The sequence below is a fragment of the Anopheles merus genome, chromosome 2L (assembly GCF_017562075.2).
Source record: "Anopheles merus strain MAF chromosome 2L, AmerM5.1, whole genome shotgun sequence".
Lineage (NCBI taxonomy): Eukaryota > Metazoa > Arthropoda > Insecta > Diptera > Culicidae > Anopheles > Anopheles merus.
This window is the reverse complement of record NC_054083.1, coordinates 49,639,447-49,661,571: the sequence shown is the minus strand read 5'-3', so window position 1 is coordinate 49,661,571 and position 22,125 is coordinate 49,639,447. Positions and strand designations below refer to the sequence as shown.

At 49.9% G+C, this 22,125-nt stretch overlaps 6 protein-coding genes across 6 annotated transcripts; 2 read left to right on the top strand and 4 right to left on the bottom strand.

Annotated features, from left to right (window-relative positions):
• Positions 1-9: 9 nt before the first annotated feature.
• On the top strand, positions 10-8,374 carry LOC121592662. The gene is made up of 4 exons (XM_041914304.1): positions 10-142; positions 6,407-6,663; positions 6,739-8,004; positions 8,098-8,374. Exons 2-4 carry the CDS (start codon positions 6,619-6,621, stop codon positions 8,308-8,310), a joined length of 1,524 nt encoding a protein of 507 aa, XP_041770238.1. The 5' UTR covers positions 10-142; positions 6,407-6,618; the 3' UTR covers positions 8,311-8,374.
• On the bottom strand, positions 1,407-3,324 carry LOC121592661. The gene is made up of 3 exons (XM_041914303.1): positions 3,212-3,324; positions 1,830-3,098; positions 1,407-1,754 (listed from the first exon to the last, which is right to left on the bottom strand). The coding sequence occupies exons 1-3, from the start codon at positions 3,254-3,256 to the stop codon at positions 1,545-1,547; spliced, it is 1,524 nt and encodes a 507-aa protein (XP_041770237.1). The 5' UTR covers positions 3,257-3,324; the 3' UTR covers positions 1,407-1,544.
• On the bottom strand, positions 3,986-4,898 carry LOC121592665. The gene is made up of 2 exons (XM_041914308.1): positions 4,491-4,898; positions 3,986-4,409 (listed from the first exon to the last, which is right to left on the bottom strand). Exons 1-2 carry the CDS (start codon positions 4,863-4,865, stop codon positions 4,203-4,205), a joined length of 582 nt encoding a protein of 193 aa, XP_041770242.1. The 5' UTR covers positions 4,866-4,898; the 3' UTR covers positions 3,986-4,202.
• LOC121592664 lies at positions 5,200-8,544 on the bottom strand. Its single transcript, XM_041914306.1, has 3 exons — positions 8,493-8,544; positions 5,840-6,024; positions 5,200-5,760 (listed from the first exon to the last, which is right to left on the bottom strand). The coding sequence occupies exons 2-3, from the start codon at positions 5,987-5,989 to the stop codon at positions 5,200-5,202; spliced, it is 711 nt and encodes a 236-aa protein (XP_041770240.1). The 5' UTR covers positions 5,990-6,024; positions 8,493-8,544.
• A 185-nt stretch (positions 8,545-8,729) lies between these two features.
• On the top strand, positions 8,730-10,688 carry LOC121594114. Its single transcript, XM_041917077.1, has 3 exons — positions 8,730-8,962; positions 9,038-10,327; positions 10,401-10,688. Exons 1-3 carry the CDS (start codon positions 8,915-8,917, stop codon positions 10,608-10,610), a joined length of 1,548 nt encoding a protein of 515 aa, XP_041773011.1. The 5' UTR covers positions 8,730-8,914; the 3' UTR covers positions 10,611-10,688.
• A 6,545-nt stretch (positions 10,689-17,233) lies between these two features.
• LOC121593438 lies at positions 17,234-19,171 on the bottom strand. The gene is made up of 4 exons (XM_041915770.1): positions 19,095-19,171; positions 18,849-18,997; positions 17,537-18,784; positions 17,234-17,465 (listed from the first exon to the last, which is right to left on the bottom strand). Exons 2-4 carry the CDS (start codon positions 18,894-18,896, stop codon positions 17,262-17,264), a joined length of 1,500 nt encoding a protein of 499 aa, XP_041771704.1. The 5' UTR covers positions 18,897-18,997; positions 19,095-19,171; the 3' UTR covers positions 17,234-17,261.
• Between the last annotated feature and the right edge of the window lie 2,954 nt (positions 19,172-22,125).

The following is a 22,125-nucleotide window of genomic DNA, read 5'->3' as shown; positions in this document are numbered from 1 at the left end:
TAACAGGATCGAGCGGAACGTGAACGTGCACTTCAGTTGTATTCAGATCTTACGTGAAACTACGTCCTCAAGGTGCATGAGAGAGCATGAGAGAGCTATGCTATGCGAGATGCGATATATGTTCGAAAAGTCAGCTGTGAAGGTATGTAATGAAGAAAAAAAAACAAAACACACACCGACACCTGCGGAAGGGCCTGTTTGTGCAGTGATGTAGCAGTTGATGGTATTAATTTCAAGTATAGGCGAAGAGTGTTGATAGATTGGTTATCATGATCATGCCTGCACATAAGGTAAGCAAACGCATTGGCCAAGAATTATTCCAAGCCTACGAAGGACTTCATGAACAGATGCACTGGGATAAGTCCATGGATGGATCATCAGAGACGCTCAGAACGCTGTTGACCTTGGTATTCCTCGGGCTTCATATTTGCTACGGTGTGTTCAGACCTAGCGCATGACTATGAGCCGTGAATAGCTTCGAAGCAGGTTAGGCTTTATTGTGCTTTGTCGATGGTTTCAGTCTATGAATCAGTTCTATGACCATGAGGACATACGAGGGCTGACAATAAAGTAAGGTCTCCTATTTTTTTTCATAGAAAATCACATTTATTCACAAAAAGCGATACACCGTTGGAAAGGCCAAGGTCTTGACTACTTTTCTACATAATCGCCATTTTTTTCCAACACCTTGCGCATCCGCACGATGAACTTGTCTATGCCGGCAGAATACCACTCTCCGTCCGCCTCGCGCAGTCAGGTGTTGACCTCTTTCTGAACCTCCGCGTCACTTTCAAACTTCTTCCCTCCGAGATGTTTTTTTCAGGGCGGGGAACATGTGGTAGTCACTTGGGGCCACGTCGGGACTATAGGGAGGGTGATCGATGATGTCCCAGCCAAATTTCTTGAGCAGGTCAAGGGTAACGTTGGCTGTGTGCTTGAACAATCGCATCCGAGACCGACGGTCGGCCACTTCTCTCCTCGTCGTGAACATTAGTGCGCCCGGAATTGAACTCGCGGCTGCACTTACGCACGTTTTTTATGTCCATACACTTTTCCCCGTAAACTTCAACTAGTTGACGATGGATTTCAATAGGTGTCACCTTTTTCGCACTCAAAAAACGTATTACAGAACGCAATTCGCACTTGGATGCTGACGCAAGGGGTACCTCCATCGTTGACGGCTGCTCAGCCAAGACTGAGCGGTCGGGGAAGCCTCACCCAGCAGCAAAGTGGTAGTGGGGGAACCAAGGAACATGGCGGTGTTGCCAGATTTCGCCTAGCGCGTGATCCGGCGAAGTTGCAGCGTTGGAGACCTTACTTTATTGTCAGCCCTCGTATTGTCAAGATGTGCTGCACGGCAAAACGAGCCAGAAAAGAAGGAAAGACAGCAAAACTACCATGGCACGTTGAGGTTTAGATTTTTTCCTAGCTACGATAAAGCCTTGCGCAGCTAGGGTCGTTGCGTTTATTGAAACTATTTCTCTGGCAACCTTTCCTCACCGAGGCGTACTGGTAGATTACATTATTTTTCTGGATTTTGTTATTTAATCCGAGCCGCGTGGGCCACTGATGGAGCAGGTGGTTAGTTCAGCGCTGATCTCCTCCACCGCCGTGACGGATCCTTCAATGTTGACCAGCTGGAAGCAGATAAGGATACGGTTCTCGCTGGCTTCGGCCTCATCCGTGGCGAACTGGAACACTTGGGTTACCTTATCGGCAGTGGCTGCGAACAGGTCCTTGTAGTATTTGGCAAGCTAGGTAGAGAATATGTAAAAAAAAGTCAGTAAAGGGTACCGCAAAACGGTTAATTTCCTGCCCCTGGTACTCACCGCTGCCACGCAGCTATTCATATTGTCGTCAGAGGTAAGTGAGTTGCATATTTCGGCTTGCACTGAGACATCTTCATAATCAAAAGCGAGGATGTCGACGATGAACCCAAGCGTGATCTTCAAGTATTCGAGACGCTCGTACTCCTTGTCCACACACTGCCAGGCCGAATCGAAAGACTGTCCAAACAGACCCTGAACCAGATCCTTGTACTTGTGGTAGCAGTAGCGACCGTACTCGTCATTACCCATCAGCGTGTCAACCAGCTCCTTGACGAGCGGATTCGTAAGCACATCAGTTGAGTTCTGCAGCTGACTGACGAGGGTGGTCAGTGATGTGTTGATTTTATCAAATGCCGCACCGAGAGTGGCCGTTTTGCCCGCCAGTGTGGTGGTGGTGAACAGGGTGTTCAGCGTGCTGAGTGTACTGATTAGATCGCTATGGTTTGTGGCTCTGGTAATGCTTGACAACTGGCTCACAGTAGAGTAAGTGGCATTAGTAGTGCTGGCCTCGCCAGCAAAATCCCCTGCAAGCTGCGCTTCAATTTCGCTGGTAACCTTCTCGATATCGACACCGTATTTGCTCGCTTCTGACGAAACGCCCGACGACAGAAGTGACTTCAGATTCATCAAGTAACTGTCCGCTTCCGCGATGTTCTCGATCGTGGTGGTCAGAATGTACTGCACCAGCGGCAGATAGGAACGCAGGTTGCTGGCCGCGCGCAGCAGATCGTACATGGTGCGCAGTGGCACGAACTGGCGCAGAATATCCGCACTGACTGTCGCCGATCCTGCACTGTTAACTGCGGCCTGGATACCCGTCTGGACGGTGGCGGTCTTCGCTCTCAGATCGATCAAACCGGTAAGGATGCGCTCAAACGCGTCCGTCAGCTCATCCGAGATACCGGTGTAGTTGAACACGCCCAGCTCGGCCGTAACGTTGCTGGCGTCGGTCGCGATATAAGTTATCGTTGCATTGATAGTGGTGACGAAGGCATCGAACTGTCCAGAGACGTTGCCATCGTTAGCGGCCAGCAGCGTATCGTAGGCGGCAAGGATGGACTGAGCCTTTGTATCGAACTCGGTGATGACTTTTTCAATCTGAGTCTTTGTGCCGATCAGCCCCGCAAATCCGGAGTTTACTGTGGTCACGTTGAGTGCCTTGATGGCGGTCGCAGTGACATTAGCTTCGGTTTTCACCGCCGTAATGCGGACGCTTGCTGGAACGGTGCCGGTCAGCGCAAACTCTGGTCTCGGCTCAGCAGAGAGTCCCTGTGTGTGGGAAGGCGTGTAATAAAAGCATCATGATGTGGGTTGTTTTTTTTCCAGAAGAGTGTTGATGTGCTTTCGAGTTGATCCCATTGCCGGTGGCAACCAGTACTTACCTGCAGTAGGCAGACGAGCCCGAACGCTAGCAGTAGTCGATTCATTTCGTGGACGTTCTCTGCTAAGCAGGAGGACAAGAAACTGATTGCGTCTTGGGTAGATACCGCTTTTATATACGTCGATTGTGTTATGTATCATCGGCACTGGCCCTTGCGACCCGTTTGCCGGTTTTGGCACAGCACGCAGCTGTTTAAACAGCACCAATCTGAGCCCCGTTCGCGCGAAATTATAATAACCCCTATGGTTTGGAAATGAAGCTACTATGTTTTGTCCTTGTCTATGCTGGATGTAACATTACCGCTGTGAACCGTTTTTACCAAGCAATTAGAGCAGTTTTACAAACATGGTGTAATTAATTACGCTCTTCTTAAACAATAAAAACCACAAATAACAGCTCCTTTTAATATGAAACAAATAAAAAAATACAAATTAATTTCCATTTCGGTCATAATTTTATGTCCATCATTAAAATCATCAAATGATAGTTTTCTAAGACGTTGAATGTGCTGTTAAATTTATTTTTATTTAAATTTTCATTTCTTCTTTACTATTAATTTTCCAGCGGGCACACTGCATCTTGCCCGTGCAGCATTTTGCCACGTCCCGTTCGAGCGGGACCCAGGGAGCAGACACAGCAAACAGATGAGTGGAGTGCCAAAAAAAAAAAGATGGCCTGCCGGATCCTGCTGTACAAATATGCCTAGCTGTTCGGCAATCCACGCAGTGATGGAGCTCACGATCAGCTTGGGGATGCTTTTGCACCAATACACTCGCATAGCATGCGTGCGCGCACACACACACATCCAAACGAATTAATATTCCGGGGTATGCTCGAATGTCTAATATTGTTTAAAAAAAGGCATATCTTTTGCTTCAAAAAAACTGTCAGTCTGTATTTTACATTTCAGCAACAAAACAAAAACAAAAATAACAAGTAAATTCAAAATTTTGCTTTCGATTGCGATTTATTGACGCGTAACGTGTCAACTTCTAGACCGCAGTTGGGCCGTTCAGCGCGCACTGCTCGATGCCGGTCTGGAGGTTCGGAATGTAGCCGTCGGCGAGCCATCGTCTCGACAGGTCAATGCAGATTTTCACCCGCTGTTTGCTCGCGTTCACCTCGGTAGTCGTCAGGTCGTACAGCAGCGCATACTTGTCGGCAAAGTCATCTCCCAGCGTGGTGTACGCTTGGGTAATCTGTTCGGAAGAGGAGGAAAGCATAGCGAATGAGTGGCTGTTAAGACGCTCAAGAACACGCTAGAAGAACAGCACACTAACCGTCGTGACGCACAGGTTCTGATTGGCCGGTTCCTGCAGCCCGTCACAGATCGTAAGCCAATCGTTAATGTCCTCAAAGTCGTGCGCACTGACATCGAGGACGCTCTGCACGGCTGGGCCGAGGTTGCCCAGGCGCGGTATCTCCCGGTCGATGCATACCGAGGACTCCTCCAGCAGATAGTTGAGCAGATCGGTGACCTGGTCCTTGTACTTGTTGAAGCAGTAGCGCGAGTACGGGCCACTATCGATCAGCGTGTGGATCAGGGCCACGGTCAGCTTGCTCTCGGTGACGGAGATGACCTGAGGGTCACTGATCCCCACCATACCCTTGACCGAGTCCAGATAGTAGCAGCTGTAAGGCCACGGCGGCAACATCCTGGGTAACGTTTGCCAGTGGGGTGTTAAACTTCCCCAGCATGGTGTCTATGAACGTTCCCAGCCCCGTCACATTGTACACCGTCAGCAGGAGCGTAGACTCCTCCACGAGGGCGTAGGAAGCGGCAAGATCGCGGACCCCACCCTTCAGTGTCAGGTAGTAACCCTCCTTGGCTGCGGAGAGCGGTTGCAGCACGGTCGCTACTAAGCTGTCGAGCGACGCCAGCATGCCGGCGTACTGCGCCAGATACTGGTCGGCCTCCACCACGTCCTCGATCGAGGTGTTGAGCGTGTAGCGCAGCACCGGTAAATAGGCACGAAGCTTCCGAGCGGACTACACCACGTCGTACACCTTCCTCAGTGTTATGTACTTCGCCAGTATGTCCGTCGGGATGGGCGTGGTATTGCCGGCTGCTGCGATCGCTGCAAGAATCGCAGACTTAAGCGTACTCAGCTGGGTGCGCAGCGTGATCAGTCGTAGCTCTATCCGCCCGAAGCCATCGGTTAGCTGGTCCGGTACGCTGGCACCGATCAGAGCGGTCAGGTTGGAGTTAACCGAGGGAAGCAGCTGCGTGATGTGATCCAGCGCGCTCTGGATGGTCCGGTTGGCAGCGTCGAACAGTGCTGCCGGATCGCCCGATGTGCTTTGGGTGAGGTTGGTGATCGCGCTCGCCACACTGCTGCCGTCTTGCGCTATGGCACTGCCCGTCTGCTGGAGGAGCTGCACCATGTTCGACAGATTGAAGGTGGTTTGCGTGATGTTCGCCGGTACGAGCTTTGGTGCCGCCAGCGTGTCTAGATAGCTGGCTGCGTCGGACACGCTGGTCAGTAGCCGGGCCGTGCCGTAGACGGCATTCGGTATTCCATAGTCCGGGCTGGCGAAGGTCAGCGATACCTGGGGGCAGCGAAAACGGTGATGTGCAGGAAAAATGTCTCATCAGGTCGCTAAAAAGCTTCGGCGGATCATTTCGTACCTGAAGGAAAAGTAGTACCAACAGAACGGTACGATCCATACTCAGTTTTTTGTTTGTGTGCTTGTGGAGCAAAACTCGCTCACTCTCTGTACCCAACGTCCGTCCTCTGTGTGTTACTGAGCTTCTGGTTGCGTGCAGACAGCCTGCCATTTCAAAACGGTAGGCTTTCACGAGCCCTGCGGCACCTGTTCAAATATTGTCCGTCTTAGAACGGGCTGAGAGTTGAACCAAACGGAGCTCCAAAGAGATGGTTTTGGATGGGGAAGATTCAATCACTTCTCTGACCACTCTTCGGTGACTCTAGCTGCTATCCTTAGATACTACAATTTTGCCCATTTTCAGTACATTCTAACTGTTTAATGCAAATAATTAATAAAAAAAAAACGGATGTACACTGCAGTCTATATTTAGACACATTTATCTCCCAGCGAGCTCATTGTTTTTGCATCCAAATCAGCTTGAACTAGCGATCCATCCATGCATACATCACTGCGGCACACCTTCGCACACCTTCGGTGGGGGGTCGTATGTTTCTGTGCATTCTCTGAAATCCAAGCCCAATTCCAGGACTATCGCCTCCACAAACTGTGCACCGTGTGCACAGCTGGTTTGCGCATGTGTTCGCACGACTGAAGCAACGGTTGCCCCTTCGTTCCAAGAACTGTGCTACACCACTGTCGGTGGCATTGAACGTCGATTCCGAGGCGTAGTCATTTGGCATATCTCAAACTAGCGCATCCCTAGCTACAGACACTAGACGTAAGACGAGCGAGCGTAAGATGGGAGTTACAATAGCAGCATTGATCGTGCTGTCACTACTGCAGGTAAGTAAGGAAGAACTGTCGAAGACCCGTTGAAGTGATAACTCCAATCCCTCTCTCCTGCATCCCAATGTGCAGAGCATCGCCGCAGAGCCACGACCAGAGTTTGCGCTGAGCGCACCCGTCCGTGGCACGTCTCGGGTTGGGCTCGCCGCCTCCGAAGCAAACGCTGCCATCTCCGTGGTGAACAATGCCACGCTCAGCTTTACCATCCGCTACAACCTGACGCTGCTGAACCAAGTGTTCAGCGCGGTGCAGACGGTGGCGAACGACTTCCAGCCGCTGGGGACCACCGTCATCAGCAGCATTAATGCGCTCGCCAGCAATGCCAGCGGCGATGTGGACACCGTGTTCGGGGCGGCACTGGCCGCCGTTGCCAATGCGAGCTCGTACGTGACGGACCGAATGCCGAATATCACCACCCCGCTGATCTTGCTGGTCGGCAAGCCACTGATCGAGAAGTTTGAGGACAGTTTCCAGCACATCGGCAAAGCGCTGTCCGCACTGAATGTGACGCTCATCGGCCTGCAGCAGGGGGCACGCAATGCGCAGGCTGCGGTCGGCGTGGACGGCACCCTCACATCGGCGATCGTCTCCAGCTACATGCGCAGCTCGCTGATAACGGACCTGGTGAAGGGGCTGCAGCTGCTGAGAGCCACCGTGCCGGTGCTGAAGTACACCGTGGACAGTACGATCGAGGGCATTGCCATCGCCGACCAGTACATGCTCGATCTGGCGAACAGGGTGGCCCTGACGCTGGGCGAAAAGTCGAGCATTGCGGCGGACCTGGATGGCATCATAGTCGCGATCGGCAGCGCCATCACCAACACGACCACTAGCATCGGTACCGATCTATCGTCGCTGCAGGGCAACTTTTCCTCCCTCACCAACGTCGCTGCGGCGGCCAACGGAAGCGCGATACTCGCGCTGCTGGGCGATTACGCAGCGAACCTGGCCGACCTGCGCAACAAAACCCCGTCCGTGGACACCGTGCTGGGCAGCCTGAAGGACTCGGTGATCAATGTGTACGCGGTGGCGGCACCACTGTTCATCATCCAGGACAGCTACGTAGTGAACGCGCTGATCGCGACGCTCATCGCGAACGCCGAGTACTCGCAGTACTGTTTCTACAAGTACAAGGACTTTTTCTTCTCCATGCTCGACAGGGTCAGCATCGATGCGCGTGAGTGCGTCGACAAGGAGGTGACGCGGCTGGAGTACTTTCGCACCACGATCGAGCTGATGCTGGACGTGCTGTACTACGACTATGAGGACATTGCCGGCGATCTGACCGTGTGCAATGGCATCAGCAATCAGGCCAACCTGGACGAGTGCATCACCTCGGTGAGTGTAGCTTCTTTCTGCACTTTTGTGACTTCACTGTTCAGTTTCGTGCGTTTCGCTAACATTTCCGTCCCATTTTCTTTCCCACCCTAGCTGGCCGATATCTACAAAAGACTGGAGGCAGCGTTTGGCGACATGTTTGCTCTCGGGTACGATACGATCGCGCGCGAGATTGCAGCGAGCGGCAGCCGATTGAAGATTTGCCTGCGCCTCTCACAGTCTTCGCTCGGCGAGTCGGATCTGCCGTTGCTGCTGGAAAAGATCACCATTTGTACCAAAGACGGACCGAACGGCGACGAGGAATGAGAGCTGGGTGGAATGTGTAGCACGAGCGAGGTCAATAAAGCAAGCTTTGGTTGTGCAAGTTTAAGATTGTCGTTGTTTATGCTCCCTGTCTCATACCTTGAAGTCCTTCAGTAATGCTTTTGATATTACTTTAGCGAGATAGTACTGCATGTTTTGTTCTTGAAGCATTGAAGCGGACTCACCAGAATGGTCGCCTTACTTCACATCACATTCACCGAAACCGAAACGGCTCCAGGGCATCTTTTCGCCACGGCGATTCGCATCAGACAGACGCGCGTGGAGCACTGGCAACAGTGGAAAAATCTGCACCGCAAAGTGTTCACCCGCCGAACCCTCGACACTCTGCAGATCTGGTCTGGTGACTGTTTGCACAGCTGCCGCTGAAGCCACCGATTGTACAGCCATACACAACACCGCACTGTGTGCCGCTCTATTGCAGCTGGATCAGCAGCAGCAGTAACCACGTATGCAGCACACACAGTCTACCCCTGTTGGGAACGGTGAAAGATTTCGTGCCCGATACCTCCGATTACCTTGGAAGTTCTAGTTGTAGTTGGTGGTGACATTGGACCACTCGTAGAAAAGCCGAAAGTGGTCCTCCGCAATGATGCGCCTACTGGTGTTTGTGCTGTGCGTGCAGAGTCTCTCGCAGGTAGATACCGCTCAACCATAAAACTCCAGCCCCCATTTACTGAAGCTTTGCGATGGCATTCCTCTTCTCCCGTAGCTCCTGCCGTCCGCTCACGCGAAGCCCGACTTTGGCATCAAGCTACCGATCAAGAGCAGTGGGAAGGTGTCCACTGCAGCGCAGAAAGCGCAAACCGTACTGCTGGCGGCGGACGATAACACCCCGTACATGGTAGAAGCCAACTACAAGGGGCTGCAGGAGCTGGCCAACATTACGGTGCGCGTTGCCATCGACCTGGTGACGATCGGTAGCGACCTCGTCCCGAACGTGACCGCCCTGGTGTCGGACGTGTCCGGCAATATGTCCGGCGCGTTCGCGACCATGTTCACGAGCATCAACACTACCAAGGAAGCGATCAGCACCAAGCTACCGGTAGCGATCGCGGACATTAAGGTCGTGTTCAAGACGCACTTCGCCAGCGAAGGGCTCGACTACATACCGAAACAGTTTAGCGACGGCTTCCGCCGCATCGTGCTCGGGCTGGACGACCTGACGGCGAAACTGCAAAGCCTCCGGCTGGCACTGGACGCGGCCGGCACGCAAGCCGGCGGTGTGACCGAGCTGACCGAGGCGCTCGTGAAGCAGTACGTCAAGCCCGCATTCATTTACGAAGTCGTGTTCTCGATCAACCAGCTGAAGGCGTACCTCCCCGTTATTAAGTACACGATCGACAGCACGCTCGAGAACATTAACCTGGCCGATGACTATCTGCTGCTGGTGCAGAAAGCGTCGAACCAGTCGGCCGACGTGTCCGGGACGGTGTTGGAGTCCGTAAAGAACGTAACGGATGCACTGGCGATCGATGTGAAAGCGGGAGTTGACAGTTACGCTCTCGAGTACAGTGCCGACGCAGCCAACATCCAGAATCTGACGCACATAACGGCCGCGCCTGCATTCAGCAACGTCACCGGTGCGTTGTCCAGCTTCCGGGATGTGTTCAACAAAACGCAAACTGAGCGCTACACAGCGATGGACGGTCAGCTTCAGACGCTTCTCAACACCATCGCGAACGCTCTGTCCGTTGGCAATGCAACGACGACCGTGTCCTCCCCACTGCTCGAAAGTCTCATCCTGACCGTGATCGAGAACGGCAAGTATGCGCAGTTCTGTTTCAACAAGTACATGGGCCTGGTGTTCGGTTTCCTAACCTCGCTCTCGGACAACTCGGCGCTCTGTGTGGACAAGGAGATCATACGGCTGGAATATCTGCAGGACACGCTAGCCACTGCGAGGATTCTACTGCCACCGGACTACGAAGACTTGTTCAATGAGCTGAGCATCTGCGACTCACTCACAACACCGGACAAGCTGAACGAATGCATTCAAGCGGTAGGTTAGGGGGCTCATTTCATAGCAGCGTTTATTGACCGTTCCCTTTGAATCTTTCCACTTTCACCAACAGCTTTCCGGCTTCTACGCTGAGGTGGTGGTGAACTTTGACCTCAAGATGCAGTACCTGTTCGAGCTGATCGAAACGGAAGCGGCCGCAAGCGCGAATCGATTCCTGATCTGCAACGAGCTGGCCAAGGTGAATCTGGTTGAGTTTACCGAATCGGATTTGATGAACAGCATCCGGGCCTGTGCCTTGACGGGCCCCACAGCGGACGACTAGCGACTCACCCAGTGAGATGAGCATCCCGACGGTACCCTTAGACAAGAGTTGGTTTTGGAAATAAAGCGGCTCACGATATCAGCCCGTCCACAATTTCTTCCGAATGTTGATAGTCATGGTGAAATATAAATTCTCAAATTAAATACGCTCTCTCTCTCTCTCTCTTGCTCTCCTGCATTGTATGACGAATTGCTAGCTCTCTGTGGTAGCAACGTTTGCGTCTCCCTTCCTAACCTAACGATAACGGCAGTGCTATTCATCAGCTACTAGCAGCTAACTTCCATAATGATGCACTTTGGACATAAAAATGATCCAATCGGTTTAAAAATAAAAATCATTTATTTTCAGCCACAGCCGCCCCAGTGCGGTGCGCTATTTTCAGCGCGACCTGAGCGATTGCCGCCGTGGTGGTAATGTGAGTAGGACGCTTCCGTCAACATGCTTCAGGCTAGTTAGGAGTTCGTTGATTGCTGTGATTGATTCCGGCCTACCTTTGTCGTGGGACGCGCGTGTGTGTGTGTAACACAGCAACATTTTGTAGCAAAATGGGGAAAGAACCGTCAGGTGTGCAAAGTGTGCACTCTCTTCGCGATTCCACACACGATCATCGCCCGATCGTGGAAAGAAGGCGTTGGTTGGTAAATAGATTCGCCGAGGCCGGGCCGGAGTAAAAATAAACAAAGTTGTCTAACCAGTGTGGAGACAGCATGAGCGCGATGGGAATCAGTCGGAAGACTTTGCTACACTTTCATTCCTATCATTCCTTTCCTTGGTGGGTTAGTGGTGCCGTGACCAGGATATGAAAGATAAAAAGCCGTATTTCACTCAGTAGTTGCAATCTTTTATTTTACTTTTTGGTGTTTTGGTGCTCGGATTTGAAAAGGTGACCTACCCTGTCGATAAAATCATCTAAATTGCACATGAAAGTCTTGAAAATGCGATCCAGCTCATTTCCACTTGTCCAGGTTTTCCTACAAACTGTACACAAATTTAATTCGATTGGTGATTGGTCACATCCAATCAACAGTTGGTTTCATCTTTATTACACACATCCGGTTGGTAAAGTTCACGCACGCACCGACAGACTCGCCCATCGAGTCGCATCTATTTAGTATTGGCAATCCAAGCCGACAGTTGCTCTGTGCGGTCGCGGTCGTGTTTTCAGAGTGTCTGTCTATCGAATAGCAAGTCGCGCTCAGCCGATACAACCGCAACGTTACCACCGTCGAGTTGGTTTCGCCGAGGCCGACCGTTTATATGATTTACAGATTATTAATAGACAATCATTTGAAGCCGTCGTCGGCAGTGATCTTGCCAGCCGCGGCAGCCTTTCACCGGCGGTCCCCGAATCCCCCCGATTTGGAAAAACGGTTCACCGCGTGTCTTTACGAAACATCGACCCCGTCCGGCGTCCCATCTCTCTCTTTCTATCTCTCACACACACACACACATACACACACACACACACACACACACACACACACACACACACACACACACACACACACACACACACACACATACACACCTTCTCACTCTTCGAGATCGCTCCGGAAAAACACCCCACAAGCGCAGCACGCGGGAATCGGTCCCGCTATAAATACCCTCCCTCCGAGGCAGGTTCGACGGTCCGAAACCTCGTGTCTTCCGCAGGTGACAGCGGTTGGATTCCTCCTGGGAGGATGCCAGGCGACCGATGCGTCGTCGCTAAAGGTGCCCCAGACCGGGCGACTATTATTAACGTTATTATGTTGGGAAATGTTTAAATTTAAAATATTATTTTCACTCAAACGTACGTAATCAGATACTGCCATTTCGTATCAAACCACCGTATACGTAAGGGAAAATGCGATCTTTCCCCCCACTGTGTGTGTGTATACTGGTAGGCTACTAAGCGCATGATCTTGTGGATTAAACAGTGTCAAAAAAAAGGGCAACGCCACGGGATACACGGTGGAAGTAGTTGCACCATTTAGTACACATCAGCAAGGTGGAAATGATTGGGACGACAGCCTCCCGAGCACCAGCCCGAGTTGGAGAGCAACACGTGAAAGATGAGTTAATTAAACGGTGAATTATTTTACGCTTGTGACTCTAACCGCAGGACAACCTCGGCTCGTGCGACACTTGTGTACGATCAGCCGGCAAGAGGCGTTGATTTGGCATCGTTTCGTCTTGGGTGGGGATATATGTGTAACGAGGCCAAAAATTACCACCCTTACTGTTGCAATAAATCAACACCGACTGAGTGTGTGTGTGCGTTTGTCGTGAGCTCCTTTTATGGCTTGAGCAAGTAAAGGGAATGATTTGAGCGTTGAAAGAGAGACAGTTTGCTTTGCTGAGAAAGAAATATCAAATTGTTGCACTCTTAGTTGGCACAACCTTGAAGCTCTTTGACTGTCATACAATTTGCTTCCAATTCTGAGCCCGATCAACACAGCAGCAAGCAGGTAGAACAGCCGGTTGACGCACGAATGAACGCACCCCTTTAAGGCGCCTCGTGCAATTGTTCCGCTGACAGGTGAGCCAGCGCACACTGACTGACAGGTAGTCGCCGTAGCGCGAAACGATACACCGGCGATGCCATAACCTAATAAACGTCATCTCACCAACTGCCTATGCAACACGTTGCTGGAGCGATGGGATGGGAAGGGTGTTGCCTTGTGCGCCACCGCTCATCCGGACAGAGCCGGGAAAGCTTCTTCCCTTCCTCCTCCCCCTTGCTCAGGCAGAAGCGACAAACCAGTCAGGCATGATTTTAACTCAACATGACGTGACATTGATTAACGCGCACAGAACGCAGCAGCAAATCGGTCGCGATTGGCAAATGCGGCTTCCGTGGTACTCGTGTTTGAAGCGATTTCATAAGCTGGGCGGTGTCTGCTGGTGAGATCATCTGATCATGATGAAATATGGGCGACTGACTCCACCTTAAATGAGAAGTTAGTGTCGTGTTGGAAGAAAACGCATTTTTGCGTGCAGCTTTTATTGCTTTTTATCTTTTTGGTTCAACCTTACCATAGAAAATGATTGTTTTGAGTGAACAATTTATGATAAATTTACAGATTTTCTCTGTTTTTAACATTCAATCAGCTCAAAGAGTTATTAACCAACTTAAACAACGCTTATGTAATGAGTATAGCATACATTTAAGCGAAATTCAAGCTTATAGCTTTATAACACGCTTTTATTGAATATGTTATTAAGAAAATCTTCAACAATTTTTCTATATTTATCGACAAAGTTTGTAAAAAGTGTAAGAAGAAGTGTGGCATCAAAAAAAAACGAGTGAAAAGAATAATAAATAATTTTAAACGTCATACCCAGCTCAACCCAAGCTAAATTTGTCGAACCACGACTGATTCAAGCTGATTATCGCAACCGAATGAATGAACAAAACAGAACCATTCTCACATGCATCACTTTGCACTGCAACTGACCGTCCTCTTTTGCCTCCCGGCTTCTTAACTAATGTGTGATCCATCGGTCACGTGTCGCTAGCGTTGATGGCCATCATCAGCACAGCACACACACAGACCGCCCGTCCTCGGCAACAGTAGGAACGATAGGAACGGGATAGTACAATTCGGTGTAAACACGATGATTTTTACGGGCCCCATTCAAGTGATGGGCTGCACGCGCAGCCGGGCGACTGTATATCGCGAGCTTCGTCATGATGCACCGGCTCATTAGTGTCAGTCAGCTGGCGGCGCGGAGCAGCGTGACACTCACTGCAAACGTAAACGTAAAGCAACAGAAAGAGAGGCAGAGAAAACGGCACTCGGTTAGTAAAGCTCATGGTTCATGAGTGCATTGGTGATAAATGAGCGAAAAGCTGCACACAAAAGCGCATCCAAGACAACAACAGCAAAAAATACGTTCCACACGTGTGTAGTAGCGCTTGGCTTTGTTGTTTTCCTTCCTCCCCGTTCGTTCGTTTCGTTCGCTCTGTTCGATTGCTACAATTAGTTTTAATTCGACGACATCAGCGATAATCGGTGGGACGCGTCTGTGGGAGGGAGACTGCGCCTGCTGCTGCTGCTGCTCAACAGGCAGGAAATTTCCATCCTCATTTACACGCCCGTTAGCTCGTCAGCGCTGCACGTGAGAGCATGCATAGCATGCGGCTCGTTACCTGTGTAAAGTGATAATTTCATTCGATTTTTCGGTTGCCCTGTACGCGCTCGTTTTCCTTTGTTTCTTTCACCCATTTCACGATGCTTTCTTCGCAGAAGCACCGGTTAGACCAAGGCGAGATGGCGTCCGTTTCAGGGTTGATGCCTCAAGGGCACGACTGTCGCGTGCCCGATGGAGACGCATGGTTATTGCAGGTCGGCTCGAGGTTAAACGGGCTCCAGCGGGGCACGTGAGCTTTTAGCAGAGTTTACGGCATATGGCATAGGTGAATGAGCCGGGTTGGTAATTACACGCGACGCGCGCAATCGCTTCTGCTGTAATGAAAAGTCACGGCAACGATACGCGATACCGGAGCGCGTCAAAGAAACGAAAGCCAGCCAGTAGCACGAACGATATCGCTCATCGTTAAATTACGCTGCGTTAACCATTTTTTTGTATTTTTTTATAGCTAGTTTGTTAAGCTATTGTTGAGTTGATTTAATTATTTTGGAATAAAAAGGCTTTCAAAAGGCTTACAACTAGGGAACAAAACGTTTATTTGCCTCTATGAATTCTCTTCTTAAACTCACCGCACGTTTCATCAATCTTTGACTAAATCTGCCCTTCAGCTTTGCAATCAACCGGCTCGTGTCGATAATAAACCTATCAGCTGTTTTCAACCTGTCAATCGTACTGTTAACTGTTTCCACAATCGATGGAAAGCAAACACTCACCGCCCTAATACTGTGCGCTACGTCATGGACGACTTTTAAGCTCACAAACTTCCTTGGCTCTACATTCGACATGCTAACCGTCCCTGCTTCCCTAACTGCAGCTAAGACACCATTTTGCAGTGACTGCAAAGCTTCACTCAAACTGTCTAGCCCTCGTTGAACACACCCAAACCCATCCTTCAATCGATCCGGTACGTAGTGATCAATCTCAATTTCCAGCTCCTTCAAATCTCCAGGAAGTGTATGCGTTATGTAGCTCTGTGTTGTAGCGATCCCTTCCCGAATGGCGTTGAATAGTTCCGTCACATTGCCCGTTGTGGCCTCCGCTAGTGCAAGTAAGGGCATCACGATCGACTGATCAACGCTCGCGGTGAAGTTAGCGATCGTCGCCAGCTGTACCAACACCGTTTGATGTTTCGTGTAGTTCGAAGCAAGCGAGACGTTACCGAGGTGATTGGTGGTGGATCTCACCACCGCGCTTGTTTGGTTGGATGCAGAGATCACTTGTGCACTGCCGGCGACTGATACTGGAAGACCAAAATTTGGAACTGGACCTGCACGAGAGAGCTTAAATGAATGTTTTGATGAGTTAGAACCATATTTGTGACATTACTTGAAAGTAGAACCCCTACCTGAACCAAGAATAGTACCATAAATGAATAAAAAGCTATCATTTTTGGAGAAAAACATCAATCACTTACTATATTGTACGATATTCTTTAGCTGTGTGAGAAGCGTTCTCGTAAAGACTGTTTCGCAGATGCGATGCTACCGTCAGATACAGTAACAGCTGTTAAAACATGTGTTCCTAGAAGCATGTGTGTGACTCAGTCTGGTTGCAAAATTGAGACAAAAAATAATCAATGTAGTATTTTCGGGGAGGAATTCGAACAACTACTTCAGTTTTAAAGACACCAAACTGCATCGATTTAAGGTCAAACGCATTACTTACAACCAAAGAATCTTCAAGTGAAACCTGTCTGTAGTGACATTTCCTGACCCGATGTCGAAATGTTACGGGCAGAAGCAACCAGAAGCGCAGTAAAAATCGCCATTTAAACGCACTCGGAAGCTCGGACCGCTCTCGGAGACTGTGACTGTTTGGATTCTTCCGATCGCTGTCCGCGGTGCACGTCAAGTGACTGGTCAAGGTCAAGATGCTTTGTCGCGTTTACGACTCAACCCCTTTGGGTTTGCTGCACTCAATGTAACCCAATCCGCCAATCGGTGGTCTTTCCGTCGCACATAAAAATCCGTTTCGAATGAAGATTGATTACCCCGAATGCCCGATCGACGGCCGAGGGCTCGATTACACACTCTGTCTGTCACCTCAGTTTGGTTTCTTGTTTGTTTTGAGCGGCTGTTTTGGCCTGTTAGGCTCCAAGCCAAAAGTGTTTGTGTAAACAATACGGTGCAGCGTTTGTTTCTCTCCGTTTCTGTCGGCGACTGTGTGGTTTTGACCCCTGCGGGAGAGCGGAACGGATGAAACATAAAAAAGTCTTTGCAAATATTGCGAAATAATTGACATATTGTAAATTCCGTTTAAACTTTACAATGGTTGCAACAAACTGTTTCTAAGCCCATTGCACTTCTTGAATGAAGCCTTGGATTGGCCTTGTTTGGGTTGACAAATAGAACAACGACTTGACTACGTCTAGATAGATAGTTGATTGCCTTGTCTTCATTTGACTTTTAATATCAGACAACCACAGCACAGACAGATACAGCTTCTCATGTTATTACTTTTATTAAACAGCTTTCTTCCTACAATGAGGACCATCCCACATCATGCGTGCTATTGCTATGGCACTGGGCCCACCATCGAGCACTTCCGAATCTGAGCGTTCAGGTCGGTCGAGGATCCATCCACCAGCTTAAACTGTAGCACCTTCACGCACGCCGCCAGACGGTTTTTGCTTGCATCCGCTTCCGCCGAACCCGTACTGTACAGGTTGTTGAATTTGGTACGGAAACTGGCCGCCACATTGGTGTAAAAACCAACCACCTGAAACAAAGACATAATAATGGTCATTAAAATTCTACTCCAACGCTCCAATCGCTCACTCTCTCACTAACCGTCGTAACACACGCCGCACGGCGGTTCGCGTTCGGCAGCAGATTACATTCGCCCAGCTCGGTGGGCAGATCTTGCAGATCGAACAGCAGCAGCCTGGCCTGCTCCTGCAGCGCGTAACTAAGCTGATGCAGCCGCAACGTCTCCCGGCTAATGCAGCCTTCCACCCCGAGCAGTCCGGTGTCGGTCAGGCCGAGCAGCAGCTCGGAGTATTTGTAGAAACAGAAGCGCCCGTACGGACTGCTAGAGATTAGGGTGGTGACAAGCGTCGCGACTACCTCCGCATTGTCTACCATCGGCGTGCTTTCGTCCGGTTGCAGTGCGAGCCGCAGTTTCTCCGCAATGTCCGCCAGCGAGGCATCGAACGATGCACCAACGGTGCCGAGCTGCATCAGCACGGCGTTGTAGGAGTTCATCAGTTGGCCCACCTGTCCGTAGGCCATCAGCGTGGTAAGGTTGGCAAACTGCGGCAGCTTGGCGGATACCTTCGCGTATTCAGCAGTTACTGTGGCAATGCTGGTAGCGACTGCCCTGGATACCATGCCGGTGGTGGCCCGCACTAGATCGACGTACTGGTTCGGATCCTGCACTTGCTTCGTGTCCTCCGACAGCCGAACAATGAACCGATCGGCTAACGCGACGTTCTCGACCGCGGTCGTCAGTGTGTACGTCACCGCGGGCAGGTAAGCCCTAAGCGTACGGACGGCGTACACCACCCGATAGACAAGCTTGGGTCGGACGGATTTTGGAGGACACTCCCCTTGGCTGCCTCCACCAAGCACTGCTGTAACGGCGCTCTTCAGGGTCTCCAACGCCAGGCCCAACTCCTGCAGCCCCAGCACGACACGCCCAAACACGTCCTCCAGCTTCGAGGGCAGAAAGCCACCCAGTTTCATCTCAATGTCGGTGCTGATGGCCACGAGTCGCACTGATATGAACGTTTGCAGGGCGGTAATGTTGTTGAGCACATCGTCAAACAGCTGCACGTCTTGCGAGCTCCGCGAGGGAGCGAGCGATTCGAGTGGAGTAAGCACATTGTACAGCAGGCGGGCGGCAGTTTCTCCGACTTCCTGTGTTAGCTTGAGCAGCGCGGACAGCCCCGGATAGGTGGAGTTGAGATTGATGTACAGATTCGCATTGACATCGGCCACGGCCAGCTGCGTATCATCGATGGCTCCGGATACACGCACCGTCCCGAGGAGGGTACTACCGAGGGCGAAATCAGGACGCGGTTCACCTGACACAAAGCACTGTAGAAGGATAAGGGTTTAAGTAGACACCTAAGATACTGCGAAAGAAATCGTTTTATTTTACCAGCAGCAGGCAGAACACGCCCACCGATGACAACCAAGTTCCAGGCATCGTTGCAAGCGTTCGTTGACGTGCTGTATGACAGTCTGGCAGGCGCCTTCACCTTCCTCACTTTTATAATAGTTTTCCCCCGACTGGACCATTGTCGATTGCTGGTGCAGAGAAAGAGAGAGAGCAGAGCAAAAACAATCAGTACAGAAGTAAGCAGCAGCTATGCAAACGACTTAGTAACTTAGAAACGCCACCTACATGCATCTGCAGCTTTGAGCAAACAAAACGCAAAGCTCTACTTTGGCCCTTTGAGGTGTATACAGCCGGGCACGGGCTGAGTTGTATGATTGCCTCACTGTTGAATTAGTTCGTTCGCCCTTATGCAATGCCGTTGGTGACCCTATTAAGCAGACGCTTATGGGCCTCTTTGGAGAGCTATGTTTGTAGTTAGTTGAACCTCTTGGATAACGATAATATTATTAAAAATACTCTTAAGAAATGGCCTTTTTCTCATCTATGCGGTTCTTTAGGTGCTCTTTTCTGCTTAGGTGTATCCCAAGAATTCTACAAGAATCTCTCTACAAAATCCTCACCTTTTGACACTCATAATCCTGCTCAATTTAATCTAAACGCTCAGTTCAAGTAACCAAAACTTCGGTAGCACATTCCAAGAAACTCCCTTCTGCAACAGCACAGAGATCAATACGAAAGGTCAGGCCACCGTCAAGCGCCAGCTTCCACGGTTACACACTTCTTGCAAAAAAAAAAAACACTCGCTCGCGGTTTCAACTTTCCCCATCGTGATTCAACATGCAATTTTGATCGACAACAAGACAAACTTCCAAAGCGTCCCCAAACCCCGAAGCTCACCCCACCGCTACCAACTCACCGCCGAACCATCGAAAAGGGGTCGAAGTTTGGTCTTCGAACTTTGGGCTATACGTCCTTTCTTTCTAGCCCGTCCGTGCATTAAATTGGCGAAAGAAAAAACACGGATGATGGGCTGACTACCAACTCCCGTATCCCGCTGGCCATCGAATTCCCATCAGACGACACAGCTCATCACAGCCGGGCGAACCGGAGCTGCTTGCTGGGTGGTCCGCTATCGATTATTTATTTATGCTTCATCTTTTGCAAAGCATAACAGATCCGCAGATGCGGTTGTGTTTTTTTCTTATTTGTTTCTGTCCAGCTTTCTTTATCACCTCCGCTAATTTCCTCCGCACACCATTATTAACCTCGTTTTTCTTCGTTATCTTTTAGCCCCGTCCTCCCTGTGGAGTGAAGTGGTTCGGGGCACACATGCTTTGGCTTTGCTTTTTCTCGATATTTCACGCTATTGTTGCCTTTCTGCGGCTGTTGCTTCTTGGGACGCTCTTTCGTTTGATGTTTGGACGGCGTTTTGAGGCTTGTTTTCGGCTCGTTTTGAGTGAGCAAGGCACACACCAAATGCGCCTGCGACTGATGTCTGTAATTAATATGTGGAAGAATTGTGATGCTTTGAAGGGCCTTAAAGAGCCTTTTGTATGCGTAAAGATAAACCTTTTGAAATAATTTAAATAATTCCTCACTAAAAGGTAGATTCAATTTATGGACAGTACTCAAACTCTTCGTTACTTATCGCTCAATTTCTACTTCTCCAAAATCGCATTTAGGGAATCAATTTCAATTTTCACCTACACAACTTCGAGCAATGCACACTCTCCATGGTATGGCTTACCGATTGCAAAGGGTTTGAGTCGATCCAGACAAACAATGGCGTCTATCTCGCGCACAGACATGCACAGACACCGTGCAGCAAGTGCAACACATTACAGGGTTTCCCACGATTTATTGGTCGGTTCCCATCAATTTTTGGTGGGTTCCCATATTTTGTTGGTGCGTTCCCACGATTTTTCGGTCGTTTCGCAGAATTTTTTGGTCCAATTGTATTGATATCCAATCGGAAAATACCAATAAATTATGGGAACGAACCAAAAATCTATGGGATACGACCAAAAAATCGTGGGAACGCACCAAAAAATCATGGGAACTGACCAATAAATCGTGGGAAACCCTGTATCGTCTGTTTTTTTAAGCGCTTCCAAACTTTTACCTACGATATAGCATACACTAACATATAAAAGATTGAGAGAGAGAGAGAGAGAGAGAGAGAGAGAGAGAGAGAGAGAGAGGGAAGGAGCGACAAAAAGCTAGAAATTAAATCGATGGAAAAACGGTACCAAAGCACATCACACTGTGAAATCATTTGCAAACAAATGCTAACCATAATTCTTATTTGCAAATAAATTACTCTTAAAATGGGGGACACCTGATGTTTGATTGAACTTCTTTAGAAAAAGAAAGTATATGAACTTAAAATTAAAATTACTTCAAATAAAAACGCTTTCTTCCCGATAATGCCCTGCAGTTTGCTGAATGTTTTAAAGCTTTCCACCAAGCAAACCACGGCGAAACGATGCAAAGTCTGAAACTTTGACCGTGTCCACCACCAGTGCAAACAGTGCAGACAAAGCAGTCTGGAGCTGCTATATGCAACACGAATGCAGCAGCAGTAGCAAGGAAAGGATCGTTTCTAACCCAAAAAAAATGGTACTACACTGCCACACTGAAAATAAAGCCACTGCATCGTTTACTGCTCCTTTCGGCGCACACAAGCACACGGTACTACAACCATCCAACCCCCATTCCCTTTCACACATGTCTTCATGTCGTTGAACGGAAGCTCTCGGGACGTTTCACCCCGGTTTACCTCCCCGTGTAAATCAACCCCACGGCCAATGCAACAGCTCCTCCAGCTCCGGCTCGAGCATTCCAATCTGGATGCACTTTGCATCCTGCAGGCAACGTGACCGGCTAAGCAGGTTAAAGATGAATGCCGCTTCAAACCGGGTGCGGAGGAAGTGGATGGGCAGTGAAAGGGTTCGCCCTAACCTACCCACGGTTACGGCTGAAGCGAAAGTCGAATGGGAGAAGGTGCATGGAAGGCAAACAGTTCCAATACTCCGAGACACAGCGCTCGCTCGGTGTTCGGATGTTGTAGCGCCAGGTTCGTCTGAAAGTTCGTCCTGCTTGTGGAACGCTTCTCGCGTTTGGGATTGTCAGCCAAACCAGCAAGGGATGGGAAGGAAAAGGGGGGGGGGAATGAAACTTACCGTGCAGTGTATGTAAGTGTACGGTAGCCGTTGTGATCGTGAGGAGCGGTTTGCAATGGCGCTGGGGAATTTGGGAGAGCGAGGGAAATAATAAATCGAGCTTCGAAAGCAGACGAGAGACATACGGTGAGCTA

Excerpts from the sequence above, each read along its gene's own strand:
- LOC121592662 (XM_041914304.1), top strand. The coding sequence starts at position 6,619 with ATGGGAGTTACAATAGCAGCATTGATCGTGCTGTCACTACTGCAG. Across the intron at positions 6,664-6,738 it reads TCGTGCTGTCACTACTGCAG|AGCATCGCCGCAGAGCCACG; the intron begins GTAAGTAAGGAA and ends CCCAATGTGCAG. Across the intron at positions 8,005-8,097 it reads TGGACGAGTGCATCACCTCG|CTGGCCGATATCTACAAAAG; the intron begins GTGAGTGTAGCT and ends TTCCCACCCTAG.
- LOC121592664 (XM_041914306.1), bottom strand. The coding sequence starts at position 5,989 with ATGGCAGGCTGTCTGCACGCAACCAGAAGCTCAGTAACACACAGAGGA. Across the intron at positions 5,761-5,839 it reads TGGTACTACTTTTCCTTCAG|GTATCGCTGACCTTCGCCAG; the intron begins GTACGAAATGAT and ends CGCTGCCCCCAG.
- LOC121592661 (XM_041914303.1), bottom strand. The coding sequence starts at position 3,256 with ATGAATCGACTACTGCTAGCGTTCGGGCTCGTCTGCCTACTGCAG. Across the intron at positions 3,099-3,211 it reads GGCTCGTCTGCCTACTGCAG|GGACTCTCTGCTGAGCCGAG; the intron begins GTAAGTACTGGT and ends TCCCACACACAG. Across the intron at positions 1,755-1,829 it reads TGAATAGCTGCGTGGCAGCG|CTTGCCAAATACTACAAGGA; the intron begins GTGAGTACCAGG and ends TTCTCTACCTAG.
- LOC121592665 (XM_041914308.1), bottom strand. The coding sequence starts at position 4,865 with ATGTTGCCGCCGTGGCCTTACAGCTGCTACTATCTGGACTCGGTCAAG. Across the intron at positions 4,410-4,490 it reads AGAACCTGTGCGTCACGACG|ATTACCCAAGCGTACACCAC; the intron begins GTTAGTGTGCTG and ends TCTTCCGAACAG.
- LOC121593438 (XM_041915770.1), bottom strand. The coding sequence starts at position 18,896 with ATGCCTGGAACTTGGTTGTCATCGGTGGGCGTGTTCTGCCTGCTGCTG. Across the intron at positions 18,785-18,848 it reads GCGTGTTCTGCCTGCTGCTG|TGCTTTGTGTCAGGTGAACC; the intron begins GTAAAATAAAAC and ends ATCCTTCTACAG. Across the intron at positions 17,466-17,536 it reads GTGCGGCGTGTGTTACGACG|GTGGTTGGTTTTTACACCAA; the intron begins GTTAGTGAGAGA and ends TCTTTGTTTCAG.
- LOC121594114 (XM_041917077.1), top strand. The coding sequence starts at position 8,915 with ATGATGCGCCTACTGGTGTTTGTGCTGTGCGTGCAGAGTCTCTCGCAG. Across the intron at positions 8,963-9,037 it reads GCGTGCAGAGTCTCTCGCAG|CTCCTGCCGTCCGCTCACGC; the intron begins GTAGATACCGCT and ends CTTCTCCCGTAG. Across the intron at positions 10,328-10,400 it reads TGAACGAATGCATTCAAGCG|CTTTCCGGCTTCTACGCTGA; the intron begins GTAGGTTAGGGG and ends TTTCACCAACAG.